This window comes from Marmota flaviventris, chromosome 10, assembly GCF_047511675.1.
Source record: "Marmota flaviventris isolate mMarFla1 chromosome 10, mMarFla1.hap1, whole genome shotgun sequence".
In the NCBI taxonomy this organism is placed as follows: domain Eukaryota; kingdom Metazoa; phylum Chordata; class Mammalia; order Rodentia; family Sciuridae; genus Marmota; species Marmota flaviventris.
In genome coordinates, this window is record NC_092507.1 from 55,210,677 (window position 1) to 55,238,312 (window position 27,636).

A 27,636-nucleotide genomic window follows, 5' to 3' on the forward strand; every position below is an offset into this window, starting at 1 on the left:
AATGTAGGATTTGTTATGAAAAATGCAGAAACATGAGAAAAGAACCTCAAGATGTTATCAGGTATTTCTACTTTGTTGTGAATACATGTGGAAGCAGCTCTGGGTTGAGGCATTGAGAATGAGGCACAGGACTCCAGGAACCTTGAATCAGGCACGGGAAAGAAAATTAGATGAGGATGTAGTAGAGGTGAAGGAGAAGGTGACCTTGACCATGACAAGATTGCCACAGGCAATTCACCATGTGGTTTTCTATCTGGTCCTGGTCCAGTAAAATATCTTGAACATAGTGTTTCTGAGGATGGGAGCCATGGGCCCTCATTATAATACCTGTAAGCTTGCTTAAAATGCAGATTCCCGGGCCTCTTACCAAGTGACACTTCTTCAGGAAAGTATAACAACCACTGTTCTTATACCATGTAAGAGGGAAGAGAGTATCTTACAGATAACGCAGGGTACAGGCAGGAAAGGTGGGTCCAAATGGGGAGGTCTGGTTGCCCATCTCATCCCCTTGGAAATAATGGACTTGGGAAGCAGAAAAATTTGGTCATGTGAGAATCTAAGGTAATTATCTCTGCTGCCAACTGGCCACTTCTCTCTTTCCTGTTTCTCCTGAGTTTCTATCACGGTTGCTCACCTCAACAGAGCAGGATCTTCAGAGGCACAGAATTGTGGGTCGGCTGCTCCAGTTAACCAGTGGTAAAATGACCTCTTCTGCTTACACCCTGCCCTGCCTCTTCAGGTGAGGCTGCAGCTGATCCTGAGGACCATGAAGAGCTGCTGCAGGTGGAGCTTTGAACCCACCAACCGGTCAGCCACTGGGGTCTTGAAGTAGTGCAGAAGGTGCCCCAAAGGGGAAAAGATTCTTTTGTCAGTGCATAGAAAACCAACACTGAGAATGTGAAAGTCAACTCCCTAAACTCACCATAACCAAAGACAAAAAGGTGAAACAACCACTTCTAGGTAGGAGTGGTTTTCAATTCTGCACTGTAACACAGAACCCTTTGTAATGGGGGAAAAAAAGGGTACTGGCCTTTGATCCCTTTAATAAGTCTTAGGCCTGAGGGAAGGGCATTCACATTTCATAATGACTAATTAACTTGCTCGAATTGCAAGTTGCAGAAGTTTCCCAGAGAAATCATATTATGCTTTTTTTTTTTTTTTTTTTTTGTCAATTTTCCAGAGGAGGGCAAGTAGGAGCAGAGCTATATGCCACATTGTACTTTGTTCTCATCAAAGTACTGGTTGCTGCTTAGCAGTGACTCTTGAAAGCTCTCATTAATACTTCAGGAGTGTTTGTGGCTAGAAGAGAAAAACCAAATATTATGTCAGTGGAACAAAATAGCGGTGATATTAAATACAATACGAATTTGATGGTGGCACATGAAGTGTTTTTCAAAAGTGCTTTTATTTGTAAAGAGAGGTTTGGTGATTCATTCATATGGAGATGAACAATAAATTTATAGATTCTTTCTTTACATATTTAGTTTTTGCAGAACTGGGGGTTGAACCCAGGGACTCTCTACCACTGAGCTACATCCACAGCTTTTTTTATGTTTTGCTTTTGAGACCTTTTGGCCAAGGTTGGCATAAATATGTAGTTTTTGGTTGCTAAACGTGTTAAATAGACACACATTGTTTCCTGAAATACTAATACATTGAGACTTTCCATTTGGGTTTTATTTAAATTTCTTTGGATCCTGAATCTAATAAATCACCAGGCTTCTGAGACTAAAAAACAACTCAGAAGAGTTCCACAATCTCTCTGAGGTTTGCCATCTGTTCATAGAGCATAAAGATTAAGCTTTTCCATGATGAAGTAGTAACCTCCTGTTTTAGGTTCCTATTGTTGTGGTACCAAATTATCACAAACTGAATAGTTTAAAACAGCAAAATTTTATTATCCTATAGTTCAGAGAAATCCAAAATCAGTATCACAGGACTAAAATTGAGGTGTGAACAGGGCTGTGTTTCTTCTGGAAGTTCTAGACAGGATCATTTTCATTACCTCTTCCAGATTCCTAAGGCTGCTTGCATTTGTTGGCTTGTGGCCCCATCCTCCACCTTCAATGTGACAGGTGCAGCATCTTTCAGTCTCTTTCTCTGACTCTCATCCTTCTGCCTCCTTCTTACAAGGATACTTGTTATTTCATTCAATCCACCCACATAGCCTAGGATAGTGACCCCATTCTAAGTCCTTCATGCCAGATAAGGTAGCCAGTTCATAGGTTCCAGGGTTTAGGATATGGACATCTTTAGGAGGCCATGATTTGTTCTACCACATCTCACCAATCCATCCACCACTGACAATTGTACTTTTGACTAGCCAGGGGTGATTTGGTGCAAGCAAAATAAATCAATTCTGCTTATCTTAAGCAGAAAGGGAATCATTGGAAAGACAGCTGAATATCAGTAGAAAGGCTGGTGAAAAGGGCATGAGGAGATGCATGTGTGAGCAGGAGCCAGAATCAGTCTAGGAAGAACCTGGTGAGAACCCTACAGCTGGCATGTGTGCCTGCCCTGTGTTGTGAAGCCCACTGCTGCTGCTGTCACCAGCCCCTGGATATAGCTATAGCTACTGCATACATATTGGGTACTATGTGGTTTCCTGAAGCTGCATGTTACCTATTTACATTCAAAGTCTGGGAGTTGAGGGAGCTGGCTTCTGACTAGCTATCCTTAGGTCATCCGCTTAAGCTATTTGCCAGCTGAGCAGAGAGGGAGTATCTGTTTCCCCAAGACTTTTGAAGAGGGAAGCCCTACTTGCCTCTGACCTATGTTAGAATGCCCACAAGGAAGTAAGTCCTAGTGTTGGGCAAAAAAAAAAAAAAAAGGCATATGTTTACCAGACTCTTTGGACTCAGGAATTAGGACAAGCAATGCTGGAGAGCAGGGCTGTACTTTTGAAAGATCTTTGACTACTGATAGGTGTGGAAGGCTCCCCATTCTCACACATTGAGTTTTGCTACACTTCAACATCAGGACCTCATCTATATATGGTCCATACCACTGAGGGAAATTTTCTAGATGATTGCTGCTTTTTACCTTTTCCTCCTTTTATTCTTTGCCTTAATAATACAACTGCCATCTGTACATTTTGTACCCCCTTCTCTCTGAAGATAAAAAATGCTCACAGCCTAGGATTATATGAATGAAGATAGTCCCTTGGATATGTCTCTGCACACCTTGTCATCCTTAATATATATAGTTGACATAATCCATTCATCTACTACATGATTCATTGTTTGACTTGTTTTTCAAGGTGTGGTAATGAGTGTGTTGCTGACATTTCATTTTCTCTGCCCTGAGCTTCTGGTGCCTACTTGATAAGTGTGACCACTGTCTGCACAATAATGGTGAATTCCAACCACAGGGCTAAACTGGTCTGGCCTGGAGAAATTGCTATTTTCTTAAATACTGTGGTACAGTAGAGCACCCAAAGAAAGAGATTAGAGAGAAGCCAAAAAGAGATGTTTGTATTTAACAAAAGTAGGATGGGAGCAAAAAACTCCAAAGATTTAGAAAACACACCCTTTGCTCTTTAATTATTATTTTATTTTTACTATGATTCCTCTTCTTGAACATCTAGAATCTTCTGAAAGAAAGTCCTAAAAAGATCCATGTCTTATCTCTAATCAAAGCCTTTATGAGGCAGACCTTGATTACCATGGCTTTGACACAAGGTTGGCAAAGACATAGGTAAATAAAGAAACCTCTTAGGTGTTAAGACTCTTTGGCCCAGTAATTTTACTTGCAAAAGTCTGCCCTAAGGAAATAATCCAAGATATGGAAATCAAGAGATATGGAAAGGAAGTTTATGTACAATGATATTTATCCTAAAGCTAATCATAATAGTAAGAATTTGAAAACAATCTGTAAGTCTCACAATAGCAATAACTAATGCTTATTAGGGTTTTAATTGATATAAAACATGGTACTGAGTTGCGAGATATGAACTATCTAATTAAGCCTCAAATGTGAAGCACTGCTATTAACCAATTTTACAAATGAGGAAACTGAGTCATAGAAGGGTTAAACAATTTGCCAGAACCATACTCCTCCAACTAGTGGATGCAGGACTTTGACCGAGTTTCATTTGAGTTCACAGTTGGTGTTTGAAACTACCATGGTGTACAGTTTCTCAGTATGACTATAACTGAAAAAATTCAGTATAAACGTGATAAAATCTCAAATATCCCTAATAATACTAATAATAATGATAATGATAATGTCTTAATTTAAAAATTTTTTCTTAGTTGTAGATGGACCTTTTATTTATTTATTTTTATGTGTTGCTGAGGATCAAACCCAGTGCTTCACACATGCTAGGCAAGAGTTCTATCACTGAGCTACAGCCCCAGCGCTCAAACAATTTTTAATAAAATAAGGAAATGTTGAATGAAAAAGGCAGAGCACAACATTTATTAACGAGTATGATCTCCACCAGGGTACAGATACACAAAAAAAAATTCTGTTAACAAATATTAAAAATGATTACTTCTAGTTGGAGAGTAAAAATAAAGTTTTTTAATGCATCTCCATACTTTTCTATATTTTTGAACATCCTATAATTAGCACATATTGCTTGTACAATCAAACAGTTGATTTAATCCTGGGCTGAAGATTCAAAGAATCAGTGCTAATTGGGTTAGTCCAATTGTAGCCCATAGTGGTGGGGTCTGGAGCCCCAGAGGCCAGCAGCTCTACCCGCCATGAGTGGCCCCAGAAGAGCAATGCTAAGCTCCAGTCTGGGAAGGCTGCTTGGAGGGCTGACTGTGCACCACACCCTGAACTGTCCTGCTGCAGAACTGAGGTTATTAATTAAAGGAACTAGCGACCAGAAAAAATTACATGTCAGAACTAGATGGGAATTTCCATTCTTCACCCTCTACCTCAGTGACATCAGGCAAGTTACTTACCTTGAGTTTTTGTTTTCTCATCCATAAAATGAGACAATAGCATTATCTACATGATTGAGTTGGTATGAAGATTAAATGAGAGACAGCATGTAAAGAATAATATGTTGCCTGGAACATAATTAATACTCATTAAATGATTGCTTCAAAAGGATAACAAATCACACTTTGCCCCTCACTAGACAGAGAGAAAAGTCATGGAGATGATTTGGCATTGCCTCTAAGAAATAAATGTAATACATTATTACTAAAACCAGGTCCTTTTGAATGGATTTGATTAATTTAGCCTGGTATCTGTTGGGCTAAAGAATATAGTTATGATATGCTTTTAGTTTTGTCCGTGAATAAGAAACTACATGTCGTTTGAAACCACTCTAAATTCCCTTCCAACACATTGTCTTCTATAAGGCTAACTTTAAAGTTCAATAGCAGTGCATATAAACCATATAAAAAATTTCCCCAGATTCCCCAAATTAGAGACGAGTTAGGTTTTCTGAGTACACTCCTGTGAAGGTAATGGGCATATTTAACTTCCTGTGGCATGAATAGAACTGTCCCAATTGTGACCTTAACACTGCACATACTATACAAATAATGAAAATATCTCGGGGTTTTTCTAGCACTTTAGAAAATATCCTGACCATTACAGCTGATATGTTTTTCAGTTGTAAAGGAATCTTTTTGTGTATGTGTGTACGTGCATGTGGGCACATCATTTTGGGAATGCTTTCATTATATGTTAAAATGTTTCAAAATACTAGAAAATAATTAATAACTGGCAAACTGAGGATATGAAATTATTTTATTTTTCTCTCCTTTTTTCTTGTTAAAAATATTTCTCTCTATTATAAATTTTGCTTTTTAATGAAAAATGTTAAGTATAATTTAAAAAGAAATGACCTAGCCACTTGGTGGCAGTATGCCATGAAGAATACGGTCTCTGGCTTTGTTTCAGTCCCATGATTAAAAATTTTGTCATTGACTTGATTTTGTCTCTGATAATCTTGTTTACAAGTTATGTTACTTCATATATCTGATTCTTTGTAAAATTACCCTCTGATAATTAAGCACCTCTTTTAAGTAACTTTAATTTAATCTAATTTAAATGACTGCATCTGGTTGATTTGAAAGTCTGATAGCAAATAGACCCTAAAGGAAGATTGCATTTATTCTTTATTAGGGCTAATAAAGCCCTAGTCAGATGTGAAAATTATTTTTATATGATGCCAAATAATAACTAAATGAAGTTTCAATGCCAAATAATCACCTGTAATTTATAAAACAGAATTATATTCGACTGAATTGAAAACCAACAACACTATTTATCACTTTTAAATAAAAATACAAATTTTAAAATAACAAAAGTTAAAATAAAAATAATTCTGCAACCTATGTTTATAAACCTATGATTCTGCCAACTTGAAAATCTTGTTGCATTTTAAGGTATTATTTCTACTGTTAAAATTTCAAATTAAGGCAAATACAGACTCCAGCTTGTGCTCTCCGAGAATAAACATTGGCTTGTTAAACAGAGATTTAGATGATGCGTGAACCTGGCTGCCCACGGTTAGGGTACAACCTTAACCCTTCAGAGTTTGATGGAGCCCTACACCAGGGAGAAAAAGAAATTTAGTAAAGTATTGAGAAGCCATATTCACAGGAAACACTTTCCTTTTGCTGTAGAGAAGCCAGAATAAAAACACAGGAAAGAATTTTTGGCTTTTACAATGTTTTCATCTTCTAAAATTCCCTGCCCTATTGTTCTTAGAGAACAGCCCTTCAATAGAGCTTGTTCCTGCACCCAAATTAGCCTTTCTCAAAAATTTCCAAAAACCCATAGGAATTTTTTCACTAAAAATGTATGCTCTATTTCTCAAAGAAAAATCTTGTGGGCCACATAGCTTATTATATAATCCTGTGATATCTCAGTGACAGTTAAGGATGCCTTAAGTTGTGATTCCTGCCTGGACCAAGAAGAATATTTTGAAAAGAAAAATGTGAATACTGACTGAGTAAATAAGGGCTTGAGGGGCTCCTGGAGATGCAGAACTTAAAACCATCTTCAGAAATGTCTTCTGATAACTGATAGAATTGTGTCCTTGAAGTCACCTCTGGCAGCTTCTAAGTATCAGAAAGGGGCGGACTGGCAAGGTCTCTCTGGAACTTTTGCGTTCTGACTTAAAGTGAGTTAGCTGCCAAGACTACTCACCCATCCCTGGTTGGAGGCCTTCATTAACAAGCCTCAGACAGCCCTCATGACTAGGCAGGGCCGGCCAGGATCCTTGCCATTGGGAAAGGAGCAGAGAGGAGTCATTAATGACATTCCACACCTGTGTTACAACCCCAAAGTGTCTGCTAATCAAAATTGAGCTTCTTGTGGGAAGCCAAGAGGGGGCGAACAGCTTCCCAAAGATTGCACAAAGGCCCAAAGTGACACATCTCCAAGGCCCTTAAGGAAACTTAAACCTTATTGCATCATCTATTGGAAGGAATCAAGTAGAAACCAATTATTGTGCATTTTTCTGGCTCAGTGAAATAAAGCTCCTTGGTATTTGTTGCCTAGAAGCCTCATGAAATTAGTGGACACACCCTGAAATTTTACAAACCCTCAGCGGTTTCTAATTGTCCTTGCAATATTTCCTCCTTGGAGATTTACCAAATTAAATTTAAAAAAGAGAAAAGACACACTTGCAGGCCATTGCTTTTATCCCACCCTTCAAGCCTATGAAAGTTACTGGTTGACTTTAATCATCTCTGAGCAAGGGAAGAAAGTCTCTGAAGAAATGGAGCCACCTGAGTGCTCTTTTCTTGATGTTCTTTTCTTTTTAAGTCCCCCAGGTCACACCAAAATCTTTCCAACATGATACTCGGAATTCTGACCTTCTCATTTCTTCCACCTTAAAAGGACACCTTACTTCTGGTAAGAAAATAACACCGAGGCTTTTTCAGAGTCTTCAATAACCACCCATTTTAACCCCCACACTGAAAATTCACATGGCAGGCACGAATTTCTGGGCAATAAGATATGCCATATGCTTTCTATAGAAAAATACTCGGCAAAGTACGAAAATATGTTTAAAATTAAAGTAAAGGAGAGGTTTAGGTGGATTTTGCCAACTTTTACAGTGAGTTGAACAGATTTTCATCTCAGTAGGTAGGTGCTGGGTCTCAAGTCCCAAAAACTTCTAAAAATATACCACTCTCTGTCTACCATGTGCTAGGAGTTTTATATACATCATCTTTTTTAATCTTCAAAACAATCTGGTGAGATAAGTGTTATGCATCTATTTTGTAAATGAGAAAAACCAAAGCTCTGAGGGATGGAGGAATGAGTCCAAGGTCACACAGCTGCTAAGGGACAGATAAAAATTCAAATACTGTTCTTTTAAACCCTGAAATCTGTGTTCTTTCTCTTACACAAGTAGCTCCCATTTAATTTGTTGATATGACTGGGTATGATTCTGCTGATGAGCATAATTAAATGTTTTCGGCGTGAAAAAAGATTAGGTTGTGTAATGGGTGCTTTAAAATATCAGATTAAATAAAATATTTAAAAATATTAGATTAGGTTGTGTAATGGGTGCTTTAAGTAGCTTTTGCATTGCTATAACCAAAATGCCCAACAAGAATGACTTAGAGGAGGAAAATATATTTGGGGTTCACAGTTTCGAAGTTCTCGGTCCATAGATGGCCTACTCCATTGCTCTGAGCCTAAGATAAGGCTTGGGGAAGGGCCTAGGAGAGGTAAGTTGCTCCCTCCCAAGGCACGCCCCCAGTGACACACTTCCCCTAGCCATGTCCTGCCTGCCTATAGTTTACACCCAGTCTGTTCATTCAAACTAGTATGGAGTGATTAGGTTACAGCTCTCACAATCCAATCATCTGAACATTTCTGCAGTAACACAGGCGCTAATGGAGGACACCTCACATCCAGACTGTAACCATGAGCAAGTAAAACTCTAAGTTTCAGACTGAAAAACTTTGGCATGATCATTTCAACATGGTAGACCATTTATCTCTTTGCATAGAGATCTGACTGGACCAGTATAAGAACTTCTACAGCTTGTGTTGATATTCCTTGCACCTTCATTGATTCATTCAACAAATATTCAGTAAACAACTCTTAAGTGCCAGGTATTAGTTTGAGTGATGGGAAATTAGTAGTGAAAAAGAAGAAGAAGAAGAATATCAAAGCCCCCAATCTTCGTGGAGCTTCCATTCTAGATAGAGGAGAAAAATAACCAACAAAAACAACGAGAAAACCAGGTGGTGGCTAAGTGTTACAAAGAAACACCAGACAGGGTGATGGCATCCTGAATTTGTAGATGCAAATCAGTCATGAGCCAAGTGCTCAAGTTCAGGGCAGATTCCTAATTATGGATGTCTATATAGACATGCAACTTGATAGTTCTGTTGGAATTGTGGAGGCCAAGAACTCAAGGCAGTTCTACTAGATAAGTATTAAAATCCCTATTTTATGGAAGAGGGAACCTGAGCCTCAACATGTTACAATTATGCCCCACAGTCACAGAACTCGTAAGTGGCAGAGTTCAGCTCAGCTCTTGGTTGCTTCTCCCTACTTCTTAGACCTCTTCTTCCAGCATCATGATAATTGGGGAGCCCTCAATCCAAGGAATGTGGCAGTCCATAATCCCTTTAGTGGCTTGAAATATTCATCCATGGATCTTTAGCTCTGGGAAAACACCAGTGTCCTATTCCTTTGGGATTTGAAGATAAAGCTACACAAGTGTCTTCTTGCCAATTGGGTTTAAGAGAGAAGCTGGTCAGTCTGGAGATCCCAAAGGGCATAGCAGGCACAGACGGGCAATAACTAGGGTGGGGGCAATATAGTATGTATTTCCTGGTTTGTATTCGAAAAGAGGTAGCGAGGGAGGCCAAAACCCAGCATGGCTCTAGAGAAAAGTCCAATCTAAGTCATGTCTTAGCTATCTTCTTTATTTGAATATCAGGTTTTCTCATGTACTAGGGAGAAAATGTGATAAGTGTGGTGGGTAACACATGCTGAATAAGTTATTTTAATTATTTAAAGGAAATTAACTCAATGCCAAAATGCAAGAACAGCATTGTTTCTAAAATAAGTATAAGACTATAGCAACGTTGATTTCTTTCTTATGCCATCTATTGATCTAGGTAGAGTGAATGTCCTTTCTCAGCAGGAAAAATTTCATGAAGAATGACGAGAGGTTGCACACAGATTTTTGTCTCACATAAACGGTTAAAAACAAAACAAAACACAACAATCCCGGTTGTGATGGTGGCCAGCATTAGACCTTGTCACAGGCAATTGGGAATTCTCACCTGTGTCAAACAAACCAAATGAGGTTCATAACTAAATGTTTTTAAATGAAATATGCATTCACAAGCTGACCACATCTGCTGGAGATGTACTTCTAGAAACCTGCTGACACCAGATACATCAGTCCAATTTTCTCAAACCAATAAGGCTGTTTCCTGGGGGTCTAGTCATGCATTTTGAAAGAGCAGTCGCTTCATAGCCCAAGGCATAGGTGGTCTTTGCCTCCGGTTTTCCTCTTCCTTTGAGATCAGTGACCTTCACTTTGAACAGAGTAGAGAGAACAATACTGCTGGCATCAGATGAACGCTAATGCTTAGTTAAAATTATTTTTCTTTCCTCTCATTAGACAACAGGCAAGACATTGGACTTTTATCGGGCATGGTCTTCTTTGCTGTTATGTTGTCAATTCTCTCTTTGATTGGGATATTTAACAGATCGCTCCGAACTGGGTAGGTTTTTGTAGTTTCTGTGTTCTAATTTAGGCCATATATATGTGCTATCAAAATGTTGTCAATTGAGTTATTTACTAGAAAAGCCCATTAACCTTTTTACTCAGCAAAAGGAAAATTAAAGGTCCAATGCTTAGTGCCAAGCTCTTTACAAATACCGTTCATTTAATCCTCACAGTGACCTACCAAAAAGTGCCATGGCCTGTTTTTCAGAAGACCTGAACAAGGCTGAGAGGTTGTCCTCTGCCTGGGATCATAGAGCACTAGGCCAGGAGTCCAGCTAGACAGCGTTGACATCCACACCCGTGCTCCCCACCCCCCACAGCCTTTCCATGGCACCCCAAGCTATCCACAGCACCTGGATTCCTCTAAGTAACCATGATAGCAAACCTTGAATTCTACCCAAAGAAATCAGCTGAATCAGTGTGGAAAGAAGTATGGATGTTTGCATTTGTCACTTTGTTACCAGTAGTGTTGGTGGTGAGGGATCCAGCCCCTTCTTCTTGATTCTTTCAATCTGTCTCCCTACTATATGGTGTTAGTGGAGATCTGTGCCTAGTTATTGAAATTTTGAGATTATTATGAGATTTTGAGAAAAGCAATGTCTTTGGTCCTCTCAGTTTTACTGGATGCCTTGAGTATCTCCAATGTGTCCATAGACAGGTCGTTTCATGTGGCAGTTTCCCAGTAAATCCAATTACGCACAGATGTTGACACATAGGAACATTCTTTGCCAAATTGGCACTGAGTTTCTCTTTCTTGTCATCACTTGCTTCGTGAGATAATCGTTCTTTAAAACTTGTTATCAAAATGCAGTAGAAAGATTTAAAGTGAGTTATTTGAAATAAAGTATTTTAATGACTTCTTAGATTTTCCCTTAGAATTTAAGTAATATTTCAAAATTTAAATTACACATTAATGAGCATATCCCTAATACCTTGACAAGGTAGCAACTAGAACTTCATTTTAGGTAGTTTTAAAATATGCTTGATCATAAAGCCCCTTGAAATCTAATCCTAATTTCAAGGTAATGCTACATAAAGATTCTAAATTTTGTGTTCTTATCCAAAGATGTCCTATTTAGTTTGAAATTTTAAATAACTTTAGGTTTATTATTAAAAATAACCTAAAAACTGGAGCGGGGATTGTAGGTCAGTGGTAGAGTATTGCCTAGCATGTGTGAGGCACTGGGTTCAATTCTCAGAACTGCATAATCAACAAGTTAAAAAAAAAAAAAAAACAACTAAAAACTAACTTTGGGTTGGTAATGACAAATAAGGAAGTAAGATAATTCTTGATTAACTTAATTAAGTTGAATAAATACACTTTTTTAAAAGATAAAAGAAACAAAGATAATTCTAATATAGCTATTTTACATACAAGCAGTTATTGTTAATTTATATAGTAACCCATTATTTATGGGCTGGGGTTGTGGCTCAGTGGTAGAGTACTTGCCTAGCATGTGTGAGGCATTGGGTTCGATCCCCGGCACAAAATAAAAAATAAACAAATAAAACAAAGATTTTTTTTAAAAAATACATTATTTATAAAATCCCTACATCAGAAACAGAACTGGACAACAGAAGACAAAACATTTTAAACATAATGAAACCAAAACTAAGTAAATATATATAAATACATTCTCACTGTATCAATGTGCTATATAAAAACTTTACCACAATAGCAAGAATTTACTAGTTTGATCAAATTTTAAATATAGGTGTAAAAAAAACTGAATCATAAAACATTGTATAAATACATGTAAAGCAATCATTTTTACCCCAAAGTCCAAGGTCAAACAGGGCTTGTGGCATTCATCCAGCCATTTTGGTTGTTACTTAATAAAAAGTTTTAGAGAATCTGTTTAAAACAGATTCCCAAGTCCTATCTGTTGTTCGCAGGTCCTTGTTAACATGTAAAACTAAGCCTGAGATGAGTTTAGTCTCTTCCATGTTTCTGGTGAAACCTTTCCACCCTATGGATTTGAATTTTCAATATGTGAAGTATTTTAAACTTAGTGGCATCACCAAGAATAAGTTGGAGGGGCAGGAAGCTCTCTCTTCTTTCCATCAACTCATCCCTAGGATACTTAATAAGCACACAGTTTAGGTGAAAACCAGTGCTCACCACACCACATAGTTGTTCCCTTACCTCCTATTCCAACCAAGTAAAGAAAATTTTATAATTGTGTCAACAGTATTTGGAATAATTACAAAATTTAGAATTAGGGGAGGTTGAATTATAGGTTTTTATTATATAATAGTCTCTTCTTTTGTATTTAATAGTTATGGTTGCCTTAGAAAGTTCTGCAAAACATCCCTCACTTTTTCAAACTTTCCCACCCTGGCATGATCTGCTTAGAGTGGTTTGCTGTATTTAACAAGTGTGTGGTTTCTCCCAATTCTCTTGAACCTAATGTGTTTTGAAATGTTCCTGCTCATTAGAAAGAAGCAGAACAATAGAGACCAGAGGAATACCTGAAAAGATACTGAGTCAGCTTTCCCTTAACTTTAAGAGATGAAAACCTTTGTCCCTGTATCAGGAAGTCTGATTTTTATTTTGCATTCCATTCTACTTGTTCCCTTCTCTACCTCTTCATCTCCTATGATTGTCTGCACCAATCATAAAGTAAAATGCTCCTTCTAATATGTCATGTTTGATTTTTTTAGAATTAAAAGGAAAATCTTATTGCTGATACCAAAGTGGCTTTATGAAGATATACCGAACGTGGAAAACAGTAATATTGTGAAAATGCTTCAGGTAACCAAACACCATCAAATAAAAACAGAGTGGCAATTGGGACCAAGAGTGGGGTCTAATGATTAAAGTAGAATTTCCATTCAAATATGTGGCTCCACATATTAACATAATTACACATGTCTAAAGAAACAAAACTGTACATCTTTCAAATCCTACTTAAAAGAGATGAAGGAATAGGGTTAGGAGAGGAAAACAGAGAGGGAAGAAAGAAACCATACTATTCAAGAGAGAAATGTGAAGTGGAAGACTGTGGGTCAGGTACTGAGGTCATTAGACCAAGAAACTGGCAGATGTCTTTGGGCGCAAAGGATGGAGGGAAGAAAACTCAATGGAATGAGCTTCAAAGACTCAAAGAGGCTTCTGTTTCACACGAGGTAGAGAAGTGGTGGAGCTTATGGAGGACACCACTTTCTATTTTAAACCCAGGGGAATATGAGCAATTAACATGAGGGGACTGGAGGATGGTGTCCCCAGTGGGTAGGCAGGTTTCCATTTCAGCAAAGAGAAGGGTGTGAACCACAGGAAGACTGAGGATAGGGCTTTGCTGGCCGTGGAAGAGGGAGAGGGTCTCTGTGTGTTTCTAGCCATCTATCTGCTCAGCTATCCAGGGCCTCGAAGCCCTGTCAGTGGGACAGACATGTCATCCAAGCATTGCAGTGCAGGGATGTACATGCAGTGACACATGAGCCCACATGTTTGACAGGAAACACACAGAGACGAGAAGGAGATACTGAGGAGAAAGCGAGAGCATTCTAAGCAGAGGTGACAATGTGAGCAAAAGTACAGAGGTAAGACCAGCACGTCAGGTAGGAGAAGGCCATATTTGTCAAGCAAATAAGTGTGGCTCTGTTTGCAGCTCTGGTGAGCCCCTTCACCGACTCCTTCCCCCGCCTCATATCATTTGAACAAGAGGTTCCTAGCCTAAACCTAAAAAAAGTTTTTAAAGTTTTAAAACCACCTGCCACAGAATGAAGTTCAACTGCCGTAACACAAAACCTGTGAGGTGACCCCAGTCCCCATCCCAGCCATAATCCAGTCACTCCTCACATCAAGCTTTTCCATTAAGCAATACCCAACTGCTACTTTTGCCCAAACCTGGCAAGTTCTCTGAAGAGGCAAGACATGAAGAAAACCTGAATAACACTTCACATAGCTTTATTTGAGATCCTCCCCTTTGCCAAACTCCTGGAATTGGAGGGGAAACTTGGTTTCCTTCAGATGAGTTCTGGGTTGCTGCTCAAGACATTAAGGAGTGGTCTGCTCAGAGCTGTCGTGACAGAATGCATAGACGGATGGGTTTAAACACCAAGCATTTGTTCTCACAGTTCCATAGACTGGCAAGTCCACGGTGAAGGTGCCAGGCAACTGAGTTTCTATTGAGGGTTTCCTTGTCCTCCTCAGCTGGCAGAGAGATCATCTTTCTCATGTCTCTTGTTCATGAATCCCATTCATGAGGTCTCCACCCCCATGACCCGCTTACTTCCACTTCAAATAACATCACTTTGGCTTCAGCATATGAACGGGGTGGTGGGGTTGGCACAAATGCTCAGTCTGTGATAGATGGCACTAATTTTATAATTGTGTTGGCTAGAGTTATTTGCCCTGGGAGGCTGGCACTCAACTGGAAGGTTTCAAGTCCTTCCCTCAAAAGTCAGCAGGCTGAAACCTTCACCCACCTTCCTGATGGTCCCACATACCTGAATTGTGAGTGGCTGTGCACCCGGAGAGCCTCAGCACAGGCACACACCACAGCCTCACTCTCAATACGTAAACAAAATAGGAGTCTCTCCCCTTTCTTTTATTTAAACAACAAAGTGGCTTTTTCCCCCCCTTGTAGTAAGACTCCATAATATTAAGAACTATTCCTATATATTCCAAAGCCCTACATTAATATGCAAGTTAATCAGCAAGTCCCTTCTTCCTCTTTAAAACTTTTAAACTGAGAAATATGCTTAAGAGGCACGGATTATTTTTATTGTTCCTCTTTCAGTCACCTCTTGGGGAGGATTTCATAAGGATTTGGAAGCAAGTAAGAGAACAAAAGACAAAAGGAGGAAATCATACAGGAAGATAAACAATATGAGAAAAGAGAGGGAGAGAGGAAGGTTGAGGGAAAGTACATTCCAGAGCTTATTCAATTATCCAGCTGGCTCCTTTAAAAAAAATTTTTTTGTAAAACAAAACCATGTCCTTTTTTTCCCCCTCTTAGGAAAAAAGTGAACGTGTGACTAGCAATTTCAGTGAACAAGTCCTTTATGTGGATCCCATGATTACAGAAATAAGGGAACTCCTTTTCCTGGGAGAGCACAAGCGCAGGGATTGCGAGAAGGAAAATATAGAGTCCCTGGAGACAAGAGACGGCCTGCCAAAGTCACTGTTCACCAGCAATCCCATTGTGTACCTTCCTGACCTCCACACCGGATATAAACCCCAGATTTCAAATTTTCTCCCTGGGGAACAACATCTTAGCAATAGCGATGAACAGGACTCCTCAACCCCTACACAAGTCGATTCCTTGGACCTGGAAAGGAATATGAGGTTAAAAAAATATCCTAACTTTGGTTTTTCTGTGTCAAGTATGAATTCACTGAGCAACACGCTGGTTCTGGAAGAATTAAGCCTCATTTTAAATCAGGGAGAATGCAGCAGTCCTCCTGACCTACAAAACTCAGCTGAGGGGGAAACCAGCATGTTTTTGGAAAACAAGTCACCCAGTGATCCCGTTCTGGAACAGACCCTGCTGCCTGATGAATTCGTTTCCTGTTTGGGGATCATGGATGAGGAGGAGTTGCCATCTATCAACTCTTATTTTCCGCAAAATATTTTGGAAAATCACATCAATAGGATTTCATTCTTGGAAAAGTAAGTGGGGTGGTCAGAATCCATGTGGGAAACCTGTCCTGCAGTGGAAATTTGGAGTCTTCCCTCGGCTGAAATTTAATTCTTCCTCAAAGGCACAAAGGTAGTAAGTACCTGCCTAATGGCCACAAAAAAAGCAGCATTATTAGGAATATCACTGTGGGTTATTTTTTTTTAAATATCAACTATTTCCTCTTTATATTTTCCTTCAGTGAAAGGTGTAGAACAGCTCTTTTGTAAGAAGAAAAGATAAATAATACAAATGATGTGGTAGTGAAATAAATCCGGGAAAACAGTTCTCTAAAATTAAAACATTATTCACTTGCAAGGGGAAAAGCAAGTTTAGTTTTCAATTGATCACTTAAAATTCTCTTGAGTATATATAGATATAGCTCCACACAACAAAATTAATAAAACAAAAGAAACAGAGGAACAGTGTGTTAGCATATTTGTTATATGGTTTTCCCCACTACTTTGAATTCAGGTATTAGAGATCTGATCTTCACATAGTGTGTTTTGGACTAAAAGAATTGTATAGGAATGATGATGGAAACCATGAAGGTATATTTTTCATTCAAGTTGAGTGGTGGCATTGTTTTTCTGTGGCATAGTTGATGTATTATTTACACTATTGCAAAATCCTTGAGGTGTATCAGATGCAGAATCACCAGGATACATTTTTTAATCAAATATATATATTACACATGCCAGAAAATGATTGTTAAACCAGATATGTTTCCAAATCTGCAATGGCAAACACTGGCCATACTTGCTATTGCCCCATATTCCATATCTCCTTCAGACATCACGAGCTGATCACTACATACCTACTTTACTTCCTCCAAAATAAAACATTACTACTCACAGTGTAAAAAAGCTTATCCCATGCTGTGAAGTTCTGTTGTTTATCCTAAAACATATAGGCACAAATATGTTACCCTTTACATGTTCTAAAAGGAATATATTTTATATCATATAATATACATATATATGTGATATCACTAATAAAATGCTATTGTTTAATATCTTAACTTGTAAGTTATCATATGCCTTTGCTTTGCTCTTCTCCAAAGGGAGAATCATAATGAAGCAAGTTGGGGTACTATTTTTTTGAACTGGGAATTGAACCCAGGGGTGCTTTACCACTGAGCTACATTCCCAGTCCTTTCTATTTTTTATTTTGAGACAGGATCTTGCTAAGTTGTCAAGGCTGGCCTCAAATTGATGATCCTCCTGTCACAGCCTCCCAAATCTCTAGGATTACAAGCATGTACTCCTTCTTCTGGCTAATATTCGTCTTTGATGTTTATCAGTCCTGATGAAAATATCGGATAACATGTGAAAAATATTTTCATTGTGTTTCACCCTAATTGTTATCCAATGCATATCAAAGCAGCTTTTGTGATGCTTAAAGGATGACAGCATTATTTGATCTTCAGCACATGCTTCCACCACATGCAGCAAGCATCTCCTTGAGTTCTTCTTGGTGCCCCAGGAGTGGGAAGGGAGCTGCTTTCCTTTCTATGGTGTCCCTCACAAGCACGTTGTCATTCAAATGGAGGAAGCACTTCTGATTCCATCTTTGCTTTAGACCCTTTTGTTCCAGATGGACTGGAAATTGAGGTTACTACTCCAATTCACAGGGAAATTTTCAGTTGCTTTATCACAATGCAATCTTAGTGTAGTCACCTTTTCCATCGATGTGACCAAAAGACCTGACAAGAACAATTTCAGAGAAGGAAAAGTTTTTTGGGGGGCTCATGGTTTCAGAGGTCTCAGTCCATAAACAGCTGGCTTCATTTCCTGGGGATTGAGTGAAGGCTGAACATCATGGCCCAGGAGTGTGGTGGAGAAAGCAGATCAAGACATCACACCAGGAAGCAGAGAGAGACTGAGCTCAGCTCACCAAATATAGACCCCAAAGGCACACACACCCCCAGTCACCCACCTCCCCCAGCCATACCCCACTTGCTTTCAGTCACCACATAGTTAATTCCTGTCAGGGGATTATTTCACTGATTGGGTTGAAACTCTCACAACCCAATCATTTCTCCTCTAAACCTTCTTGCATTGTCTCACACATGAGCTTTTGGGGGACACCTAATATCTAACCATGATACTTGGCAAAGAATCAAGGGGTTTCTTTCTATAATTCTTTTATTTAACAAGGATTCATTGAACTATTGAATGCCCAACTATGTGGAATTCACCTTGGGGACATGGAGGTTATCAAAACCAGCCAAGTCCCTAGAGCCTTGGGGCTTATATCCTAGGGACCAGACCAAGTGAGGACAAGTCCTTGCTCTCAGGAGCTTGTGTGGAGGTAGGGAATGGAAAGAGGCCAGAAAACACAAGAAGGCGAACGCCAGAAAATAAGTGTGGTGTAGAGAGGTAAGATGGGGTAATGTGATGGAGGGTGACCAGGTGGCCGCTTTATAGCGGTTGGACAGGAAAGAGCTGTCTCTGGAATTGACGTTGACCTTGCAGTCTGAACCTCAGGAGCCAGTATGTGAAAATCAGCTTGCTACTAATAAGTCCCCGTGGAAGAATTGAGTGGCTAATGCTTTTCCTTGTTTCCCTCCTGGACTTTCACCTCCAAGAAAGTTTGCCTTCCTTAGCCAGAATTTTCTGTAGATGCTGGGGACAGGTGTGAGTCTCTTCCTCTTCCCATTTTGCTCTTGGGCCTGTTATTAACTTTCTTTATGTAAGTATCACAACATTGGGAGGTTGCTGAATTCTAAAGGCGCATGTCCTGTCTACTGGTGTGTGTTAAGGAGAAAGAGGAAGAGAAAAACCCTCTCGTGGTACCATTCAGCAAGAGGAAAGGGAGAGGAATACAAAGAGAGACAGATTAATACTTAGGCAAGTTGGAACAAAATGGAGAGCCCCTGTCTGGATGAAGATCATTGAGAAATATCCAATGATATCTTCTGCCAGCTTCTTGTCCAAACCGTATGCAGTAGTGATCTTGCTTCTCCCCGGTTACTTTATCATAGATATCTGGGCTTTGTTCAAGTTTATGTTCTTTTTGAGATCAGTAGGAATGAAATATTGTGTTGAGACCATAATTAGGTTTTATAAACCTAGAAATTGTCGATTCCTGCTGCTGTTTATCTCCTTAGGAAGTAATTATACCCATTATAGGAGTTTATGTTTTAATGGGAAATGTTACCCACTTGGCAGACACTATTGATTTAAAAATAAAAGAAGTGATTAAAAACAATTTATGATTCTCTCTTGGGTAAAAAAGCATGAAACCAATATAAAATAATTGGATTCTGATTCATAGAATGGATTGTGCACAACTGTCGCGGATGCCATAGTTAAAGCAAAATTATAAGGAACTCTAACAAAGACTCGATAGAATGTCATTATGTCTCTTTCCCACGGCTAAGATTACACTATTAAATCCCAATTAATGTTTCATGTTAGGGCTCTATTAGCCATTTTTCTAATTCAGTTTTCAACTTCATCTAGGATAACCACTGAAAATCTTTTATATGCAGAAGCTCCATCAATGTTCTGAAGATGCATTCTCTTTTTGCTTATGGTTGGGAATACAAATTATTATCTAAATTATCATACTTAGCCTTTAGCAACAATTTAAGAACTTAGTCTCAAATAACCCATTTTTATTTGGGTCAGGAAGAGTATTCTGACCTAGTTTCATGAGAGGAGAAACAAAACCAAAACCAAAAATGCCCCACAGAGCTAAGCAGCAGCGCAGGTGAAGCGCAGTTCTTTCCCAAGACCATTGTTTTAAAAATTCAAGCAAAACAAAGTGCTGTCTCTAACCATAAAGGCATACCTAAAATTAGTGACTCTGTCTGAGAACAGGAAGGAAATCATAAATAGTCAAACACTGGAACCAAAGTGTGAGATAGGAAGTCAATAAACCTTACTGTTTTCTTTCTGTTCACATCCTGCCTGAGAATTTTATTAGAAGAGCATAAGAAAGAAATAATCTAATAGTGAATTAAAGAGAAAGTGCTTTTATTTTTAAGCTACATAGTAATTCATGCAAATAGATTTTTCAGTGATCAAAGTAATACCCATGTGAATGGAGTGAAAAGTGACAATTTCGTTTGTATCCCTACTTTCCAATCTCTGTCTTCAAAAATTAGTGATGCTCAACAAGCTGATGTTTTTTCTTTCTGTTTTTTTTTTTAATTTAAATGATGAAAATATAGTACTGTTCTGTGACTTGCTATTTTTATCCTAAGAGTGTATCTTGGAAATCCATGTGAAGATTTATTTTGTGTCGATTTACTTTGTTCTTTTAAACAGTTGCATAGTATTCCATACAGCATGTATGTGTTTACCTATTCTATGAATGGACGTTTAGGTTGTTACTAACTTTTCACACCCATTCCTGTAATAAATCCTCTTCTATATATCATTAGACATATATGTAGATTTTATAAGGTGTGAGAGTGTGGGAAGACAGTTGCCTACATGTAGACTTGCTGAGTCAAGAAATAATAACTTACATTTTGGTAAATATCATTTTTTTTCTCCAAAAAGACTTTGCCTATATTATCTGTATTTAAAATGTTTGTCAGTGTGGTGGGTACTTGTTTGCATTTTGCGGGGAACACAAAGTGGAACATTTTCTTATATGTTTATTACTCTTTTGTATTCCTTGTTTTTCATTCACCTTTGGCCATTTTTCTGTTGTGAGCTGTTTTCTTAGTTGTTTGCAGGAGAGCTTTATATATAATCTTTTCAGTTATGTAAGCTCCAAATAATTTTTCCCAGCCTGTTTTTTTTCTTTATTTTCTTTTGCTATATAAAAAAAAGCTTCATTTGCTTCATAGAAAATCTGTTTATATTTTTCTTTTATGATTTCTGGGCTACATATCATATTTGGTTATCTCTCTATCTATTTATTTACTTCCTCACTTTTTTATTTTGAGATGGGATCTTGCTATGTTGCTCAGTCTGATCTCAGGCCATTCTCCTGCCTCAGCCTCCCAACAAACTAATAGGCATGTACCACCACATCCACCAAAAGTATATTTTTAAGCTAAAATATTTAGTGGTGATATCAAGCAATGGGACTTGTGGGCATTACACACCAACAGATTAGAATCCCACTTCTCAGAATCTGGCTGTAAACCCTGAATCTGTTCAAGTTTCAAGTTCTGCCTTAAAAAGGGTCATTAGTTGAGAGGATTAAATAATATCACATATGAAAGAAAGCATATGCAGAGTACTTGACTCATAGCAGGCAGGGAAGGGTTCCAATGCAGGAAAGGAAGGAACAGGAAGACTGAGAGCCGAGGCTGAGAATGTCAGCTGATGGATGAGTGGCTGAGCTGAGAAGATGCACTGAGAAAACAGGGCTGCAAAACTCTGGAGACCCGCACTGTAAGGCAGCTCAGGACCGCTCCTGTCCACCTATCAAACAGCGCCAACCTGAAGTTTTCCTTGCACCTGTGATCCTTGGTTTTGGAGTGTTCCTTGGGATTTCATAGTAAATATGCAAAATTTGCTATTCATATGATAATGGTAAATGACACTTATTTCAAACCACTTTTTATCTAGATTTAAGCAAAGTTCAGCACTCATTTTACTTTGGTATTTAATGTAGATTTATTTTATCTTAATTGCTGAAATTGGAAATCACTTGTATTTCATCAAATGAAGAGATTAGGATTTTTAAGAAACTGCCAGCTGCCGAGCGTTTGCAGGTTCATTTTCTTTCTTTAATATTCATTGCACGTTCTATTCGATTTGTTACTTTGGAGATTACATTTGATTGCACAGAGGCAACATATGCAACCTTGTGAGGGATGGGAAGGCGCGTGCTGATGCCCAGAGCACTGCAGAAAAGCAATTTTAATGCAAACAACAAAACCCAGAAACGTTCTGCAAGCACAATAGACGACAGATTCAACCCATCCTCCATGCGGTAACAGTGATTTCCAGAAGCGCTCTATAAACCTTTATGCTGTCTTTCCCATTTTTGTTTCTTTTGTTTTACTCAGAAGTAGAAATTCCTATCTGGCAAAATAAGTTCCAGAAAATAACACAGTATTACAAATATAATCAACATTGCCAATACATGGACTAAGTAGCTTTTTCCCCTTAGGAGCTTGGATTAAGGTCAAACAGGGTTTTGAATTTCAAATTGACCGCAGGCCCAGTGTGTGGTGCTGGGCAGTGTCACTGGGGTCCCCCAAGCTCTCCTCATCCTACTTTTGGGGTCAGGGGAGCCCTGCTGCAGAGGATTTCACCAAGCTGATGACTCTTTTATTTTTTTAATCTTCTTTAAATTTTTTTAACTTTTTAATTCTAATCTGTTATATATGATAGCAGCAGAATGCATTACAATTCATATTACACAGGCAGAGCACAATTTTTCATATCTCTGGTTGTATACAAAATATATTCACACCAATTCGTGTCTTCATACATATACTTTGAATAATGATGTCCATCTCATTCCACCATCATTTCTAAACCCATGCCCCTCCCTTCCACTCCCACCCCTCTTCCTTATCTAGAGTTCTTCTAATCCTCCCATGCTCCCGCTCTCTACCCCACTATGAATCAGCCTCCTTATATCAGACAAAATATTTGGCATTTGGTTTTTTAGGATTGGCTAACTTCACTTAACATTATCTTCTCTAATTCCACCCATTAACCTGCTAATGCCATGATTTTATTCTCTTTTATTGCTGAGTAATATTCCATTGTGTATATATGCTACATTTTTTTAATATATATATTCATCTACTGAAGGGCATCTAGGTTGGTTCCACAGTTTAGCTATCGTGAATTGTGCTTCTATTGATGTGGCTGTGTCCCTCTAGTATGCTGTTTTTAAGTCCTTTGGGTATTGACCGAGGAGAGGGATAGCTGGGTCAAATGGTGGTTTCATTCCCAGTTTTCCAAGGAATCTCTATACTGCTTTCCATATTGGTTGCACCAATTTGCAGTCCCACCAGCAGTGTATGAGTGTGCCTTTTTCCCCACATCCTCACCAACACTTATTGTTGTTTGTATTCCCATAATAGCTGCCATTCTGACTGCAGGGAGATGAAATCTTAGAGTAGTTTTGATTTTCATTTCTCTAATTGATAAAGATGATGATCATTTTTTCATATATTTGTTGACTGTTTGTATTTCACCTTCTGACAAATGTCTGTTTAGGTCTTTGGCCCTTTTATTGATTGGGTTATTTTTTTTTCTTGGTGTTTAGCTTTTTGAGTTCTTTATATTTGTTTTCTTGGTGTTTAGCTTTTTGAGCACTAGATTAGTGCTCTATCTGATGTGTAAGGGGTAAAAATTTGCTCCCAAGATGTAGGCTCTCTATTCACCTCACAGATTGTTTCTTTTGCTGAGAAGAAACTTTTTAGTTTGACTCCATCCCACTTATTGATTCTTGGTTTTAATTCTTGCACTACAGGAGTTGTATTAAGGAAGTTGAGGCCTAATCCTACATGATGGAAATTAGGGTCAAATTTCTTTCTATTAGAAGCAGAGTCTTTGGTTTAATTCCTAGGTCCTTGATTCACTTTTAGTTGAGTTTTGTGCATGGTGAGAGTTAGGGGTTTAATTTCATTTTGTTGCATATGGATTTACAGTTTCCCGAGCACCATTTGTTGAAAAGGCTATCTTTTCTCAAATGTGTGTTTTTGGTGCCTTTGTCTAATATAAAATAATTGTAATTTTGTGGATTAGTTTCTGTGTCCTCTATTCTGCACCATTGGTCCACATGTCTGTTTTGGTGCCAACATAGTGCTATTTTTGTTACTATTGCTCTGTAGTATAGTTTAAGGTCTGGTATAGTGATGCCACCTGCTTCACTCTTCCTGCTAAGGTTTGCTTTAGCTATTCTGGGTCTCTTATTTTTCCAGATGAATTTTATGACTGCTTTTTCTATTTCTATGAGGAATACCATTGGAATTTTGATTGGAATTGCATTAAATCTGTATAGTGCTTTTGGTAGTATGGTCATTTTGATAATATTAATTCTGCCTATTCTAAAGAGCAAGGTAGATCTTTCCATCTTTTAAGGTCTTTGATTTCTTTCTTTAGGGTTCTGTAGTTTTCATTGTAGAGGTCTTTCACCTCTTTTGTTAATTCCCAAGTATTTTATTTCTTTTTTGAGGCTATTGTAAATGGGGTAGTTTTCCTCGTTTCCCTTTCAGAGGATTTGTCACTGGTATTCAGAAATGCCTTTGATTTATAGGTGTTGATTTTATATCCTGCTACTTTGCTGAATTCACTTACTAATTCTAGAAGTTTTCTGATGAAACTTTTTGGGTCTTCTAGGTATAGAATCATATCATCTATAAATACTGCTAATTTGAGTTCTTCTTTTCCTATCTGTATCCCTTTAATTTATTTTGTCTAATTGCTCTGGCCAGTGTTTTAAGAACTATGTTAAGTAGAAGTGTCTTATTCCAGTTTTTAGAGGGGATGCCTTCAATTTTTCTCTATTTAGAATGATGTTGGCCTGGGGTTTAGTGTAGATAGCCTTTACGATGTTGAGATATGTTCCTGTTATCCCTAATTTTTCTATAGTGTTTTGAACATGAAGGAGTGCTGTATTTTGTTCGGATGCTTTTTCTGCATCTATTGAGATGATCATATGATTCTTATCTTTAAGTGTACTGATGTGATGAATTACATTTATTGATTTCCATATGTTGAACCAACCTACCATCCCTGGGATGAACTCCACTTGATCATTGTGCACAATCTTTTTGAAATGTTTTTGTATTTGATTTGCCAGAATTTTATTGAGAATTTTAGCATCTATGTTCATTAGAGATATTGGTCTGAAGTTTTCTTTCTTTGAGATGTCTTTATCTGGTTTGGGAATCAGGGTGATATTGTTCTCATAGAAAGAGTTTGGAAATGCTCCCTCTTTTTCTATTTCCTGAAATAAATCAAAGAGTATTGGTATTAGTTCTTCTTTAAAGGTCTTGTAGAATTCGGCTGTGTATCCATCTGGTCCTGGGCTTTTCTTGGTGGTAGGCTTATGATGGCATCTTCTATTTATCGTTTGATATCGGTCTGTTTAAATTGTGTGTATCATCCTGATTCAATTTGGGCAAATCATATGGCTTAAGAATTAAATATCGACGCCTTTGACATTTTCTATTTTATTGGAGTACAAGTTTTCAAAATAATTTCTAATTATCTAAGGTAATGACTCTTTCCTCCTTGAAATACTTTCTTCCCTCCAGGGACCTCACAGGCCAGGACCCCTTTCTCTGCCAATCATTCTCAATCTCCTTTTATGGCTTCTCCATAGCTCCTACTCACTGAAACGATGAAGGCCCCACAGCACTGACTTCAGTTCTCCCTTGGTGATCTTGCCCATTCTCCTGGCTTTAAATGCAATCCACACATTATGAAAACAGGTTAACCCAGCCTCTATGTCAAACTCCAGACTCATCCATTCAACAGTCTCCTTGACATCTTCATTCGTACATCATCAAGCGTGTAAGATTTAAACCTCACACATGTCCCTGTAGTGGAGCAAAAAAAAATGGCTTTCCACCACCCTTTCAGTTTCCTCGTCTGGGCTGTGAATTAGATTGACACAAGACAGATTAAGAGGGGAAAGATATTCTATTACAGATGTACATATGGAAGTCCCTCAAATTTGGAGACTGGAGGAAGGATTCAGTGCGTGAAACTTCCCTAGCACCCTGAAAGGAAGAGGGGCTTGGGATTTCTGGGGGATGATGGCAATTCAAGCCATGGGAGGGGAGCAGGAATTAATGATAAATAAAAGTTGTCATGAAGATAAAAAGCCTCTTAGGTGATAAAAAATTGTTTGGGTACAGCCTTGACAAGAATAATTGGCAGCCTGTGAGGAATCTAGTCTGGGTGCTAAACTAACCTCTAGCCTCTTCTGTCCTCAGGCAGACAAGAGGAGCTCTGAGAACACCTCTGGCTGCATCTGCTGTCCCCCAAGAGTCCCCAGTTCAAAGCCCTCAGTACGCCACAGCATCATATTTTGAGCATCATATTTCCTAAACTCCTTCATCCTCATCTCAGAAAATAATATTTCCACTTTTCCAGTTGCTCAAAAATCTTGGATTCTTCCTTGACTTTTTCTCTCACTTCTCACATCTTCTCTGTCAGGAAAACCTCCCCATCATACCTTCAAAATATACTCAGAAATTGGATTACGTCTTACCACCTCAACGCAACCACCCTCATTCAAACACATCAGCTCCTGCCTGAGGGACTATAAAAGCCTCCAGAGGTCAATCTTCAACAGAGTCACCGAATGATCCCATTGAAAACCTGCCGGTGATGTCCATCTCACACACAATAGGAGTTCCATCACTACAGCAACCTATGAGACCTCCCGGCTTTATCTCTTTCCATCCCCGTTTCCTCCCATCAGCTCCAACTACATTGGCCACAGGGGACGTGCCATTTCCCTCCTGAAATGTACTTCTCCAGGGATTTGCATAGCTCACCAGAATGCAGCCTTCAGTAACTGCTGCTGCCCCCCTGCCCATCCAGGCCTCTCTAAAATAGCAAGCCTCCTCCACTCTCATTATTCCAGTTCCCCTCAGCTTCTCCTTTCTTTGCAGCAACACCACCTTCTCAAACACAATATGCTGCATACCCACTAACATTGTTCATTGTCACCCCCTACAATATAAGATCCAGGAGGCAGGAGTTTTGTCTGCTTTGTTCTGTAAAAAAAAAAAAAAAAAAAAAAAAATCACCAAGTTTAACTATAGATCTAATTGGATTTTGAATTATTATTCATGAATAGGGACTGCCTCCGTTCTGTGAAATGGAATGAGAGTTCCACCAGGTGGGTAAAACAGTGGGTTCAATGGGTTTCGTAAGGCAGGAACAAGGAAACAGAATGGGGGGTGGGGAAACTGATTGGTTAACACTAGGTTATTTTAGATCATTTTTTGTAAGGGCTAAAGCACACTCAGATATCATATTTTAAGTCTTCCTTAAAATTTGGGTTTCATGATGTGGCATTTAACCTGAGTGACTCCACCTTGGTTTGGTCTGATCTGCTGGGGCCAGTGTAGGAGCTCAGTCCAAAACAAAGTCCTCCCATAATTTATGTTTAACAGTTCCCTGAAAATCTTTAATGCCTTTCATATAAGTAAGTTATTGACAAATGTTGAAAGAATGAATGAATGATAAACAATGGCCCCAACTGTTAATTCTATCTGCTACCTATGAGAAGGAAACAATATTACATGAAGGCATCAAAGAGCTTTCAGACCTCAGTGTGTGTTAAGGTTTGCAGGTGAGGGTGTGCTCCCAAAGGTCCCATGTAAGACAATGCAAGAAGATTTGAAGGAGAGATGATTGGGCTATAGCCTTAACC

General features: G+C 38.6%; 1 protein-coding gene across 1 annotated transcript in view; it reads left to right on the forward strand.

Annotated features, from left to right (window-relative positions):
• Nucleotides 1–16,305, forward strand: part of Il23r (interleukin 23 receptor) — a 58,083-nt gene extending 41,778 nt beyond the window's left edge. The window contains exons 7-10 of the mRNA XM_027949464.1: nt 7,744–7,833; nt 10,577–10,679; nt 13,349–13,439; nt 15,649–16,305. Of these exons, the coding sequence (XP_027805265.1) occupies nt 7,744–7,833; nt 10,577–10,679; nt 13,349–13,439; nt 15,649–16,305 (941 nt within the window). The remainder of the gene's footprint in view (nt 1–7,743; nt 7,834–10,576; nt 10,680–13,348; nt 13,440–15,648) is intronic.
• Nucleotides 16,306–27,636: the final 11,331 nt, after the last annotated feature.